Raw genomic sequence first — 15,838 nt, 5'->3', positions numbered from 1 at the left:
TATTTCTTGATTTCTGCAACTTGATTCCTACACTTCCAAAGCTACACTAATTGCAAGAACAAGGAACGAATTTTATATATAGGATGTAAAGGATTTGCAAAGGCAGAATTTTAAGGTCACTTCAAGGAAAGTTTTCTAAATTAATGTCCTGCCTAGGTATTCTATGTTAGGGAGATAGCATATAGGAGGCTGGGCTTATGAGGGACACACAAGGCAACCCCTACTGCTCCCCACACTCCCCAAAAAAACCTATGAAGATATTCTTTTTTAAAAGATATAATTACCAGTATACAGCTTCTGGCAGTGCCTTCCAAAAGAGGCAACATAGGGCAGGGAAAGTAAAGCTGAGTGAGCAACTTCTATTCCACTATTATCTACTATCAAGCTCTGCTTTCTCCTGTTGACTTTTTTTAAATGGAAGATGACCAGGTATTCCAGAAGAAAGATATTATTTTAAAAAATATGAGTCTAGGGAAAATCAGGGTTTTGATATACATAATCAAATTTTTTATAGCACTTCAGCTTCTAAGAGACCTCTATATGTATTATGGAAATTAGGAAGAACAGGGTTTTGGGATGTAGGTTAGAATGTATTTACAAAATCCAAGTGACTGATGAGACTACCTAAGCAGCTAATCAATTATATTATCTAAACTAGAATTAAAAGACCATAATTACACATATTCTTCTTAAAGGAATCATGGAGATGACACAATCTATTTTCCTGAAATCAGATAGTATAATACCTAAATCATCTCTAGTCTCGTAATATTCCAATTTGATACTATTATATGGCCTTTTCTCTATATCCATTCCAATATTTTGAAGCCTCTGCTAATCTAACAAATTTCCCTCTCAGGTACCTAAATCACTTTTTGTTTCTTTGTAATTGTTTTGCTTCTACTGATCTCAATTTCTCAAAATCCAAGTTACTCAATTGACTTTAATTAGGGTGTCATGATTTGCAGAGCTGCCTTCAACTTTCTCCAGCAGATCTTTTAATCTAAGGAAAACACAAACCAATCAATCAAGAAATTTCAAATAAACATTACCCACTTGTCATCTTTGGGATTAAGGCATCAAACCCCAAATTTCTCCAGAATCATAACAACAATGGTTTTTAGACTCTACAGCAGGGTCGCCAAATTAGAGCCCCCCTCTTGTTTTTCTTAATAAAGTATTATTGGAACACAGACACAACTATTTGTTCGTATATTGTCAATGGCTGCTTTCATGTTAAAGTGAGAGAGGTGCATAGTACAGATAGACCATGTGGCTCACAAACTTAAAAAATTTTACTATCTGGCCTTTAATAGATAAAGTCTGCTGCTCCTAGAGCAAAACATTTTGTTTTGAGCTTTTTTTTCCTCCAAAAAACAAAATGTAAAATTTGATTCTATTTAAGACAAAGAGATTTACGAATGAAACCAGCCCTTTTTTCTAAGGCTTCAGTGATGTACACAGATAGGTATACAATTCTTGCTTATAGAAATGAAAAAAGTTGTTGTCTTAAGGTAGTTCAAGCTTTTCATTGACCCTGATTGCTTACTATTTTCTAGGGGTAATAGAGTTGCTTCCATCCAATTTACTAAAGTGAGAAATAGCACATCACCAAGTAGGTAACTAGGACTCTGCTGACTTGCTTAAAGATTATGTCAACTTTCTGTTTATTTGTTTAACCTCTTAAGCAGTATGCTATTATTAAACAAAAAATTTAGCAATGTTTTTTGACTTATGAAAGTGCTCGAGTGGGTTCCTGAAAAATTGTATGGCATCTCCTGATCCAGCTTTCAGTAGAAATGGGATGTATTCCCACAAATCAGTGACTTAGGTCCAGATATATTCAAAGGAAGAAACCTGTCACAGGATCTAAACAGCTTTGATTTCTATATAAATCTTGGATGATTTCTGCTGTGCTCCTCTCTCACTTTCTCTCCCATTCTCTTTCCCTCCCTTCTTTTTCTGAATTAATGCTCGATATGAAAATATACACAATATTTTGAAATGACAGTACAATGTTTTACTGTTTTTTATTCATTTAATAAAATGTCAGGAATATCTTTCTATATTGCATACTATAGAGCTAGGTTATTGTATTGTTAAAGACTGAGTAATAGTCACTTTATGAATGTACCATACTATAATTATTCTCTTACTGGGAACAACTTAAAACGTACACTCTCTTTTGCTATCATAAACAAAGAGATAAATGCCCTCATGCATATATCTTTATATCCTTACCAGATTATTTCCTTGAAATAAAGTTCTAAAAGAGGAAGTGCTAGAGCAAAGCAAATGTAGATAACTTCCAATTTTGTTATACGTTTCCAAACTGACCTACAAAATGGTTGATCAATTCATACTTGAACTAACAACTGATAGGAATCTCTGTTTCACCATAACTTTCTCAACAATGGACATTATCAATGTTTTAAATCATGACTGTTTATATTTAGATGTTTTGGATTAGCAGTAAGGTGGAACAACATTGTACATGTATATGGACTATTTCTCCTGTGAACTGCTTGTTCATGTTTATCCATGTTCCCATCCCACTGATTGCTCCTTTTCTTCTCATTTGTTGTATGTACATATGGATGGAGATTTTATATATATGTATCAGATATCTTTCTAGTTTGTTACCTGTCTTTTATTCTGGCTTATATTTTATTCGTACAGAAAAAAAAATCAATCAACTCAGAATTATACACCTAATGATAATATCCTTCCAAAAAGAAGGCAAAATGAAGACATTTTTGATGAGAGAAAACTAAGAGAATTTATTGCCAGCAGACTTGGACTATAAGAAATGCTAAGGAAATGATACCACTTGTAAAATCATATTTTCAGGAAGAAATAAAGAGCACTGGAAATGGTAAATATCTAGATAAATATAAAATATTACTTTCCTCTCTTTTAAGTTCTTTAAAATACATATAACAATATAAAGCAAAAGTCATACCAATGAATCAATATTAAGGGATCTATATGTAGATATAAGATAGCCTATACTATAAAGAACAAGAACAGGTAAATGGATCCATCTGGTTGCAAGTCTTGTGCATTTTATATGAAATGGCATAATATTATTTCTAAGTAGACTGAGAAAAGTTAAATTCTTATATTGAAATCACTGGAAACTCCAATAAAAAATGCAGAAAGGTATAGCTAAAAAGTCAAAAGGAAAATTAAAATGGAATTCTGAAAAATATCCAATTAATGCAAAAGAAGTCAAAAAAAGGGAGGAAGAAATAAACAAAAATAGAAGGGACAAAATAAAATAAATAACAAAATGGTAGACCAATACCCAACCATAACAATAATCAAAATTAAATGTTAATGGACTCCACACTCCAATTAAAAGACAGAGAATTCTAGGGACTTCCCTGGTGGCACAGTGGTTAAGAATCCACCTGCCAATGCAGGGGACATGAGTTCGACCCCTGGTCTGGGAAGATCCCACATGCTGCAGAGCAACTAAGCCTGTGCGCTGCAACTACTGAGCCTGCGCTCTAGAGCCCACGAGCCACAACTACTGAGCCCGCGCACCACAACTACTGAAGCCCGCGTGCCTAGAGCCCGTGCTCCGCAACAAGAGAAGCCACCACAATGAGGAGCCTGTGCACTGCATCGAAGAGTAGCCCCAGCTCACCGCAACTGGAGAAAGCCCGCACACAGCAATGAAGACCCAACGCAGCCAAAAATAAATTAATTTTAAAAAATTAAAAAAAAAAGACAAAATCCTAAAAATGAATTTAAAAAAAGCAAGTTCCAACCATATGCTATCTATAAAAGATGCTTTTTAAGCATAAAGACCAATTGAGAGTCAATGGACAGAAAAAGATACACCACGCTAACATTTAGCATAAGATGACCAGAGTGCCTTTATTATTATTAACATTAAGCATAAGAAGGAAAGAGTGCCTTTATTACGATTAGATGAAGTACATTCAAGACAGCGAATATTACCTAAGATAAAGAAAGACATTTTATAATGACAAAAGGTTTAATTCATCAGGAAGACATAACAATCATGAATACGTATGTACCTAAATAACAGAGATTCAAAAGCCAAACGTAAAGCTGACAGAATTAGTTGAAAACTTTAACCCCTTCTCTCAGCAACTGATACAACAACAAAAAAATCATTGCATTACACATCATTTTAAGGGCATGTAGCACTAGGCTAGAACCACATGCTGGATGATAAAATAAATCATAATAAATGTAAAACAACTGAAATCACACAGAGTATGTTCTCTAACCAAAATGAAATTTAATTAGAAATTAATAAAAACAAGAGATCTAGAAAAATCTTAAATATATGAAAATTAAACAAGAGACTTGTATAGACCAAAGATGAAATCACAAGCGAAATTTAAAATCTTTTAAAATGAATAATAATGAAAAATGCAACATTTCAAAATTTGGGGGATACACTGCTTAAAAGAACTTATCATTTAAAAACTAATATTAACAAAGTCTAAAATCAATGACCTAACATTTTACCTGAAGAAGCTAGAGAAGAGCAAAGGAAATTCAAGGTAAATAAAAGGAAGAACAAAATAAAGAGCAAAAATCAATAAATTAGAAAACAAACAACAGAGAAATTAACAAAGTGAAAAGTTGGTTCTTTGAAAAGATCAACAAAATTGATAAAATCTAGCCTCATTAATCAGGAAAAAGAGAATTATAAATATCAATATCAGGAATGAAACAGGGGGTATCAGTATAGATCCTATAGGCATAAAAATGAGTATAAGGGAATACTATGAACATTATGTTAACAAATTTGACAATTTAATGAAATAGACAAACTCCTTCAAAATACCACTTACCAAAATGTAATACCAGATAAAAGAGAAATAGAATAACAGAATATCTATTAACAAAAGTTAATTCATTATCAAAAACATTCCTACTTGCAAGGAAGGTTTCACTGGTGAATTCTATCTAATATTTAAGGAAGAAATTATACCAATCTTACATAAATTTAGAAAAGAGAAAGGAAGGAATCTATACAACTTCATTTTATAAGGACAGCATAATCCTAATAGCAAAACCTACAGAGATTTTACAAAATAAAAAATTACAGATCAACATTCATCATAAACATGAATGCAAAAATCCTTGACAAAATATTAGCAACCCAAACCCAACAATGTATAAAAAGGATAATAAATCATGATTAGGTACGGTTTATCCCAGGAACACAAGGTTGGTTAACATGCTAAAATCAATGTAGTTGATCATATTAATAGAGTAAAAAAAGAATGAAACATGCAATCATTTCAATAAATACAGAAAATGCATTTGACAAAATTCAACAACCATTCATGATCAAAGAAAAGAAAAAAACTTTCAGAAAACTAATAATAAAAAAGAATTTCCTCAGTCCGGTAAAGAACATCTAGAAAAAGCCTGTATAGCTAACATCATACCTAAAAGGTAAAACAATGAATGCGTTCCCTCTAATATTGTATACTAGGATTGGGAACAAGAGTAAGGAATCCTACTTTCACCGCTACTATTCAATATCGTACTGAAGAACCTAGCTAGCCTAATAAGGCAAAAGAAAAAAAAAAGGAATACAGATTGGAAAGAAAGAGGTAAAACTGTATTAATTTGCAAATGGAGTGACTGCCTACATAGAAAAGAATTCTGGAGTCTAAAAAATACACTATTAGAACAAATAAATAAATTTAGCAAGGTCACAAGATACATGGTACATGTATAAAAATCAGTTGTATTTTTTATATACCAGCAGCAGACCATTAGAAAATGAAATTTTCTAAAATTCCATTTACAATAGGGTCAAAAACACAAATAAATTTAACAAAAGATGTGTCAGACCTCTACACTGGAAACTACAAAACAAGATGACAGAAACTAAAGATATATATAAATGAAGAATTACACTATGTTCAAGAATTGAAAGACTCGATTTTTGTGAGTATCTCCTCTCCCCAAACTGATTCAGTACAATCCCAAATATAATTGCAACTGGATTTTTGGTAAAAAATTGACTAGCTAATCTTAAATTTTATATAGAAAATCAAATTCAAAACACTTTTAAAGAAGAACAGGGACTTCCCTGGTGACACAGTGGTTAAGAATCTGTCTGCCAATGCAGGGCACAGGGGTTCAATCCCTGGTCCGGGAAGATCCCTCATGCCATGGAGCAACTAAGCCCGTGCATCACAACTAATGAGACTGTGCTCTAGAGCCCACAAGCCACAACTACTGAAGCCCGCACACCTAGAGCCTGTGATCCACAGCAAGAGAAGCCACTGCAATAAGAAGCCCATGCACTGTAAGGAAGAGTAGCCCCCACTCGTCGCAACTAGAGAAAGCCCATGTGCAGCAACGAAGACCCAGCGTAGCCAAAAGTAAATAAATAAAATAAATAAATTTTAAAAAAGAAGAAGAACAAATTTGGAAAACTACCTATTTCAGGGACTTATTATTTTTTTTAATTGTATTGAAGTATAGTTGATTTACAATGTTGTGTTAATTTCTGCTGTAAAGTGACTCGGTTATACATATATATATATATTTTTTCATATTCTTTTCCATTATGGCTTATCACAGGTTATTGAATATAGTTCTCTGTACTATACAGTAGGACCTTGTTGTTTATCCATCCTATATATACTAGTTTGCATCTGCTAATCCCAAAGAGACTTACTGTTATAAAGCTACAATAATCAAGACAGTGTGGTACTAGCCTAAGAACTGCCAAATAGATCAATGAAACAGGAGAGACAGAACAGAAATAGATCCATACTTATACAGTCATTTGATTTCAGACAAAGATGTGGAAGTAATCCATTGGAGAAAGGAAGTTTTTTTCAACAAATGGTGATGTAAAACTAGGCATCCATATGGGAAAAAATGAATCTTGATTCCTAACTCACAACAAATACGAAAATTAGAGGTGGATCAAAGGTAAAAGCAACAATTTTAAAGCTGTTAAAAGAAACAAAGGAGAACAGCTTCATGATTGAAGGCAGACAAAGATTTCTAAGGACACAAAAAGCAATAACCATAAAAATAACTGGTAAATTAGACTTCATCAAAATGGAAATCTTCTTCTCATCGAAATACACTGTTAAGAAAATAATCAGGCTAGCCACAGACTGAGAGAAAATACAGAAAAACAATATCTGGCAAAGGACTTGTTCCTAGGATATATAAAGAACTCCTACAATTCAATAATAAAAAGAAATAACCCAATGGAAAGAATAAATGGGTAAAAGATCTGAACAAAACTTCACAAAAGAAGATACACTAATGACCAATATGCACATGAAAAAGTGCTGAAGGATGGACCTAGAGATTATCATACTAAGTGAAGTAAGTCAGTGTTGGGAAAACTAGTAAAACAGTCTTCTTCAGGCTTCAGAGGCAGAAGCAGGCCTCTGATCGACCTGTGACCTTACTGGACTGCATGCCTGCTTGCACACCTAACAACAGCTGCTAGCAAGTCAAGCAGCACTTACGATAAGAAAGGGAATGGGTCTTGGAATTTCTTGAGCCCTGGGGACCTGGCCAGTCCTCTGGGGTCTGGAAAATCTTGTGACTCACATGATGAAATTAACAGCATTGTTAAACCTGAACCAGAGCTGCATTTTTGAGCACAAACTGATAATAGTTTGCGGCCTTTAATTATAAACAGAAGCCCCCAGAACTCTAATCTGAAGTCTCACCTGTGGGGTGGACGTACCCAGGATGTACCCAGGACCCTTCCCAACTGGGGCTCCAGATTGCTGTTACTTGGAACTTCCCAGCTGCTGTTTGGATCTGGAAGTAGGTGCTGGCCCAATTCGGTAATGTAAATACCCTGTAACATTTTCCTAATATTCTTATTCTTCTCCTTCTAATGATTTTATATTAAAATTAAGTTAAATCACCTCTCATTAAAGAATTGATTAAAACTGTTTATTTGTGTGAGACGAGTGGTTATTTTGGCAGCGAATCCAATGAACCTTAAAACCGAAAGCAGGCTTTCAGCAAAACAGTCAGAGAAAGACAAATAACATATGATGTCACTTTTATGTAGAAACTAAAATATGATACAAATGAACTTATTTACAAAGCAGACTCACAGACTTAAGATTACCAAGGGGGAAACGGGGGGGGGGGGGGGGGGGCGAGATAAATTAGGAGTTTGGAATGAGCAGATACAAACTACTATACATAAAATAGATAAACTGTGTAGCACAGGGAACTGTATTCACTATCTTGTAATAACCTCTAATGAAAAAAGGATATGAAAAAATATATATGTATAATTGAATCACTTTGCTGTACACCAGAAACACAACACTGTAAATCAACTATACTTCAAAAAAAAAAAAGTGCTGAACACCATTAGCCATTAGGGAAATGTAAATTAATACCAGAGATATACGACTATCCACATGCCAGAATGGGTAAAAACAAAAAGACTGACAATAATATATGTTGGTAAGGATATGGAGCAACTAGAATTCTCATACACTGTAGAAGAAAATGTAAAATGGAACTCTGGGAAAAGTCTGGTAGTCCATCACAAAACTAAACATAAACATACCTACTGAAACCAGCAATTCTCTTTTTTTAAAAAAATTTTATTTATTTATTTATTTATTTATTTATGGCTGTGTTGGATCTTCGTTTCTGTGCGAGGGCTTTCGCCAGCTGTGGCAAGCGGGGGCCACTCTTCATCGCGGTGCGCGGGCCTCTCACTATCGTGGCCTCTCTTGCTGCAGAGCACAGGCTCCAGACGCGCAGGCTCAGTAATTGTGGCTCACGGGCCCAGTTGCTCCGCGGCATGTGGGATCTTCCCAGACCAGGGCTCGAACCCGTGTCCCCTGCGTTGGCAGGCAGATTCTCAACCACTGCGCCACCAGGGAAGCCCCCTCTTTTTTAAAAATTATTTTACTTGGTATTTTAGAATTTAATCCATATTTTATTGTCACCCCCTCACCTGCCCCCTTCATTTATTTATTTGGCCACACCGCATGGCTTGCAGGATCTTAGTTCCCCGAACAGGGATTGAACCCAGGCCCTCAACAGTGAAAGCGTGGAGTCCTAACCACTGGACCACCAGGGAATTCCCTCAAACCAGCAATTCTATTCCTAGGTATTAAGAAGGAAAAAAAAAAAACATATATATATGTGTGTATGTGTGATATATACACACATATATATTATATAGACACATATAAATAAATGTATATACATACATACATGTACATATATATAATACATATATACATACATATAAAATAAATATATACACATACACACAACACGGGACTGAACTGCGCAGGTCCACTTATACATGATTTCTTTCACTAAATACATACTACAGCACTACACAATCTAAGGTGGGCTGAATCCGTAGATGGAGAATCACAGATGCAGAGGGCCAACTGCAAAGTTAGACGTGGATTTTTGACTGCAGGGAGGGTTGAAACAACTCCTGCACTGTTCAAGGGTCAATTTTATACATATATATATATATAAAATCTCCATATCCACAAAATAACTTGTCTAAGAATGTTCATAGCAGCTTTATTTACAATTGCCAAAAACTAGAAACAGCTCAGGTAGCCATCAACAGGAGAATGGATAAACAAACTAAGCTTTCTAGTCACCTGCTTCCACGTTGGCACCCCTCTGATACAACAACTAGATTGTTCTCTTTAAATACAAATTATATATCTCCCCTGCTACCACCCTGTTGTAGTTGGAATAAAGTCTCAACTCTTACCACATCTACAAGGCCCTGTGATCCAGCCCTCACTTACCTCACCTCTCACCACTTTCTCCACAAGTCTCCCCTCTATATCTCAAAAATTATAAACTCATTCCATTTTAAGGGCTTGCACTGGCTGTCCTCCATCTGAGCAGCTGTGCATCCAGAATTTTACATGCCTCTTTCCCATTACTCTGGGCTTAATTCAAATATCTCTTCTCCAGACCCTCCCCGATTGCTAAACAAAGTAGCTTTCTTTTCCCCTCTCTCTATCCCATTACCCTCTCTTATTTATTCATTGTACTATGTGAAAGTATCTTCTGTTATTTACATACCTACTGTTTTTTATCTCAGCCCGAAGGTGAGCATAAAGACATCTTGTTGACCAACATATTCCTCAGTACCTAAACGAGTTCCTATTATAAAGCAGGCACTTGGTAAATATATGTAGACTAGTTATTGCCATATTCAGGGTTGTTTTCAAATACTAACACAATCTTAAGACCAATATAAACAGTGACATAGTTTATACTTTCTTCCAAAGTCTTAATTGAGATATTCAAAGAATTAAAGGAATTTAAGAAATGAACACTTCCCTTATCATTAAGGTTAAACACTGAATGACTACCACGCATTGGGCTGTGCTTTACATTATTTGATTTCTCAAAAACCTTGGGCTATATGGGTGGTAGCCATGTATAAAAATGCAAATTCAGAGAGATTTAGTACTTTTTTCAAAGCCACACAGCTAACATGGGGTAGGACCAAAATTCAGTCTTCTAAAGTCCATGCTTTTCCACACTATCACAGATCATGATAACTTAATAAATGCACACTTTTTCTCTTATTTTGAAAGATTCTTCCAAAATAGGACTCAAAATTTATCAATGATGTTTACAAAATTAGAAATTCAACCTTTATTTACCTTCACTTATTTGGGATTTTTAAGAACAACCTAAAGCCACAGATGCCATTTATGTTTCACCGAAGAAAATTATAAAGGCTCATTAAATACTTCTATAATTGTGGTCAGTTATATTTCTTAACACTGAGCTCAGGTAATTTTCTCTGCATGAACAGAGATTTATTTAAGAAAAATAAAACACTTTGCCTTAAAATTTCTCTAATACTTAATAGTGGGAAAAGGAGAACGTTTATAGGGGAAATTAACAAGAATTCATAATGTTAATCAATTATACAGAGTGCAAAACCATCTTCAAAGATGTAAATTACTGTTCAGTTCATCCTTGCTATTACTATTCTTTTTCAGAATTAGGTTATGGATCAGGTTATGGATAAATAACCCATTTATTTCCAGTTTTAGAGAGAATGGTTTTCCCTTTACATTCCCACAATTCCATCCAACAATAATACTAGCATTATCGTATTATATTATATTATAAGTAATCCTCAAATTCACATCTGCCTAAAGGGCCTGATAGTGGGTAATGATACTTCTTATGCCTCCCAATTTGGAATATTCCCCTTCTTTTCCCTCCTTCCCTACTGCTACAAACTCCACCCATGTCTAGGACTTTCTCTCCTCAGCTAGCTCAGCTTCTCACTAGTGTACCTTTCTTTCACCCTAGAAACTTCCCTTACTATCCCCAGATGTACCCTCTGATGAAATGGCCTGAAGAATCAGCAGTGAATTTTGATTTCTCACTGGAGAACAGGTAAATCCTGTCATGTTTTAGTTAAAATCATTTATAATCATCACTTAGAAAGACTTTATCTTCTATTTACCCCTCACTGAACATAAAAGTTACAATGTCTAGAAAACTTAAAAAAGGATGTGCACTCTAAGTCAGAGAATCCAGAAGGAGTGAGAGTGAAAAGGATTGTTGGGTATATTCACTATTTCAATCAGCACAAAAAGAAAATGTCAAATGTCAAAAAGGACAAAACCAGGAGGCCTGGGCATTCACACTGGCAATAAGCCACAGCTGCTCAATAAAGAGGGAGCTTCCCATCCCCAAATTCCCACCCTCTAAGACCTAAAAAACAACCAACACTCTTAGAGTTCACAGTGTTTCTTCACCCAACAGGCAAGCAGGTGCTATCTGGGTTAGAGAAAAGCTCTGTCTAAACTATATGGAAGGGACTTCCCTGGTGGCGCAGTGGTTAAGAATCCACCTGCCAATGCAGGGGACACGGACTCGAGCCCTCGTCCGGGAAGATCCCACATGCCGCGGAGCAACTGAGCCCGTGAGCCACAACTACTGCGCCTGCACTCTAGAGCCCGTGAGCCACAACTACTGAAGCCCACGCGCCTAGAGCCCGTGCTCCGCAACAAGAGAAGCCACCGCAATGAGAAGCCCGCGCACCGCAACGAAGAGTAGCCCCCACTCGCCGCAACCAGAGATAGCCCACGCGCAGCAACGAAGACCCAACGCAGCCAAAAACAAACAAACAATCTGGAAATCTGAACTTTTGCTCCCACAGGCACAGCATCACATGTGGTGATTAGGTCTAAAGTACCATTAGCCACTATTAGTTCTGGCCTAGGATTAGAACAATTACAATAATTTAAATGGCTATTATTTATTGAGTATTTAAGCATATGTCAGACACTGTGCTAAAGTACTTTATATACCTCATTTAATCCTTACAAGAACCCCATACGATGGTACTTACTGTTATTTCTGTTTTTTTCAGATGTGGAAGCTGAGGTACAGAGAAGTTAGGTAATTTGCCCATGTATACAAAGTGGTGAAATCAGAATTCTAACAGTATTCTGATTGATACCAAACCTATAATTATACAGTATTCATAGGATGATGAACCAATGAACTTCCAGAAATAATTTCACATATTCCTATATTGGGTCTGCCTATATTTGACTAGGCAGAATCCTAATAGGTATATCAGGATCCTATTAGGTTCATCAGCTAAACTGTAGACTTTATTTACTCTAATTAAATATCACAAATATAGCTATTTTAAAAAGCACACAAAATTTACCAACCGCTTAGCACATACCTACTGTGATGTTACCCATCTTGCTTTGTAATGTTATATTACCTGCAAAAGAGAAAACGACAACTTTATACATTAGGGATAATCTAAAAAGGAACTGTGTTAATGGTATCCTAAAACATGGTTAGATATCCACAACATTATTTAATAACATTGTTGTTGGCAATTTTTCTCAGATCACAAACCTAGTGAGAGATTCAGTTGCAACCCGAAAATAAACAGATTTAGGCAACTATACAAACTGTCTTCCTCCACCCCACCTTAATCTTTTATAGCATAACTAAAAAACAAACCCCCATACTTTCCGGGAAACATGGAAGAAAAATAATGATTCTTCTAAAACCCAAAAATGAAAAAATTACTTAAATGTGCTCAATACTCATTTTCAATCTAAACATCACAATATTTATCAGACCACACAAAGCCAAGTTTTGAACCAAATAACACTAAAATAATCCATGGAAAAAAGTAATTACTATTATTTTTCAGGCCAGTTTGGCATGTCTATCTGTTAGATTAAAGTGGTTTCTGTGCCAAGAATTTAAAAGTTTGGGGGAGGAATAATGAAAACACTAAAATATGACCAACAAAGAAAAAAAATCTTCAAATATTTCCACCTTTCAATGAAAATATATTTTCCAGGATACGTATAGGATATTACAACCATTCTTCCCAGCCCTTCCTCCAATACCAAAAACAGTAGGATTTTTCTTCATATGTGTTTGCATGTATAATTACTCCTAGAGTCATACTACCTATATTTACTGCACTGAAAGTGTAGGCAATATTATCTCTTCTACCATAATTCCAAAACTACAGTAAAAAGTAAAGGAATAACTTTTATCTCAGAATTAATCTAGAGTAAGTGAAATCATTTACTTCATTTCATGCATCTTGTAAATACTGACATGTATCAGTACCTGGGAAAAAGAAAAAAAAAAAAGGCACTTGATTCATTTGTCCAAAGTCAAATGTCCTCTAAAAGTTTTACATTCCATCATACTTCATGTGAATATATGAATAAAATTGGGCTTGTGTGAAGTTAAGCTTATAAAATTATTTTCAAGTTTCAGTAAGTTACAAGGTTGTGAAGATCCTCCTGTTAAATGGTTAAGTAAATAAATATTATTTCATTGGTGTGCTCTAGATACTCTTCCAATTTTCAAACCCAGTAAATGCAGATTCACACGCAAGTAGTAGCCAAAGATCTTACAGCTTCTAAGATGGCTTCCAATGATCCCTGCCTCCCGGTATTCATGCCCTTGTATAATCTCCTCCACTCATGTGTAGGAGATTTGCTTTGCTTTTACCAAAGAGAATACTAAGGGCAAAAGTGATGGGATGTTACTTCCAAGACTAGGTAACAAAAAGATTCTGGCTTCTGTCTTGCCAGCTCTCTTTTGCTCTGATGGAAGCCAGCTTGCCATGTTGTCAACTGCCCTATGAAAAAGGCCCAAGAGCAAGGACCTGAAAGAGGCCCCAAGCCAACAGAATCTAAACTGAATCCTGCCAACAACCACATGAGTGAACCAGGAAGCAGATTCTCTCTTGGCTGAACCTTCAAATAAGCCCATGGCCCCAGCTGATACCTTGATTACAACTTCGAGAGAGATCTAGAGGCAGAGGACCCAGTTAAGCGACACCCAGATTCCTGACCCATTCAAAGTGTAAGAAAATAAATGTTTGTTGTTTTCAGCTGCTAAATTTGTTACACAGGAAGAGGTAACTAGAAAAGATTTTGAAAGCTGGAAGTGAGGTGATGCCATAATAACTAACTAAAAATATTGGAATAGCTTTGGAACTTGGCAGTAGGCATAGGTTGGAAGGATTTTTAGGAGCATGGTAGAGAAAGCCTAAATTGCTTGAACAGTGTGTTAGTAGAAAGCTGGACTTTGCATCTGCTTCCCATGAAGGCTCAAAAGGAAGAGAAGAAAATGTTTTTGGAAACTGGAGGAAGGCAGATCCCTGTTAAGTAGTATTGGAAACTCTGCAACACTGTCACTATCAGTAACGTGGAAAGTAGGAAATGTGCCTAATGAACTGAATGATCTAGCCACGGAGACTGCCAAGCAGAGTCAAAGTGTGGTAGGTGCTGCCTATTTTTCCTTGACGTTTCAGTAAAATGCAAGAGAAGAAAGATAAGCTAAACTAAAGAAAGGACTGTTAAACAACAGAAAGACCAGGACATGAATGATTTTGAAAAGTCTCAGCTTCTCAAGATGGCAAAAGATGCTAAAGGTAAGAATGGCTTCTATACAAAGTTTGAATCCAGGGCATGGCCAAAACACGGCCTAAAAATAAAACTGGTGGATTGACTGTAAAATCTTTTGTTAAGACTCCAGAAAGCTCAAGGGTGATACCTCACAGTATTAATCAGTTATACAAAAAGTCCATTAAACAGATTATGGGTATCACAGATCCTCTCAGTCAAACAACAGGTCCTCTAGAAAGCTTGAGAGCGTTGTATCTTAATATCTCTGCAGAATTCCATATTTTGAAGAGATTCTTGGCTGTGGCTTTTATCTAATGGAATAAACCCCAATCTGATTCACAGGAGGCTGACAAAATTTTTGAGAGAAGTGTATCAGCAAACACATTGCTAACTTCGACTGAAAGGGACAGTGACAGTACAAAGTGAAATGAGACCATTCAACCCCCCAAATTCTGCTGGCAGGAAGCAGACTGAGAAAACTCCTCAGCTGCAAACACATGCAACATTTCATGAAAAAGGAAGGATGACTCAGAGGGCAAAGCCTGGAACCCTAAAGAATTATCACAAGGCCTTGAGATCTAATCTAACCTCCAACGTTTGCCCACCTGAATTTCAAAATCATTATGGACCAATGACTCCTTTGTGCCCCTTATTTTCTCCTCTTTGGACAGGAAAGTCTATGGAAATTATCCTATGCATATCCCATCCTCGTATTCTGAGTGTGTAGAACCCACAGGGTTGAGGGGGCTAAAGAACTTGTCTCTTTAGTTCACAGGTCTTCAGATTCACAAGAAGAATACTTGAGTTATACTTAAGCAACTATACCCAAGGAGGCTCATCTACATCTGGATCTGATTTTGAGGTAGAGATTCTGGACTCTGAGGCGATATGTAAGGGGATGA

At 35.9% G+C, this 15,838-nt stretch overlaps 1 protein-coding gene across 5 annotated transcripts in view; it reads right to left on the bottom strand.

Annotated features, from left to right (window-relative positions):
* Positions 1-15,838, bottom strand: part of FAM185A (family with sequence similarity 185 member A) — a 66,046-nt gene that overhangs the window by 27,057 nt on the left and 23,151 nt on the right. For all 5 annotated transcript variants that reach the window (XR_451422.2, XR_451421.2, XM_007187097.2 and 2 more), the window contains one exon: positions 12,728-12,769. Coding sequence is in view for 3 of the 5 variants with exons in the window: in XM_007187097.2 (XP_007187159.2) it covers positions 12,728-12,769 (42 nt within the window). In the remaining 2 variants the exon portion in view is untranslated. The remainder of the gene's footprint in view (positions 1-12,727; positions 12,770-15,838) is intronic.

Source organism: Balaenoptera acutorostrata, chromosome 7 (assembly GCF_949987535.1).
Source record: "Balaenoptera acutorostrata chromosome 7, mBalAcu1.1, whole genome shotgun sequence".
In the NCBI taxonomy this organism is placed as follows: Eukaryota; Metazoa; Chordata; class Mammalia; order Artiodactyla; family Balaenopteridae; genus Balaenoptera; species Balaenoptera acutorostrata.
This window is presented reverse-complemented; position numbering and strand designations above follow the sequence as displayed.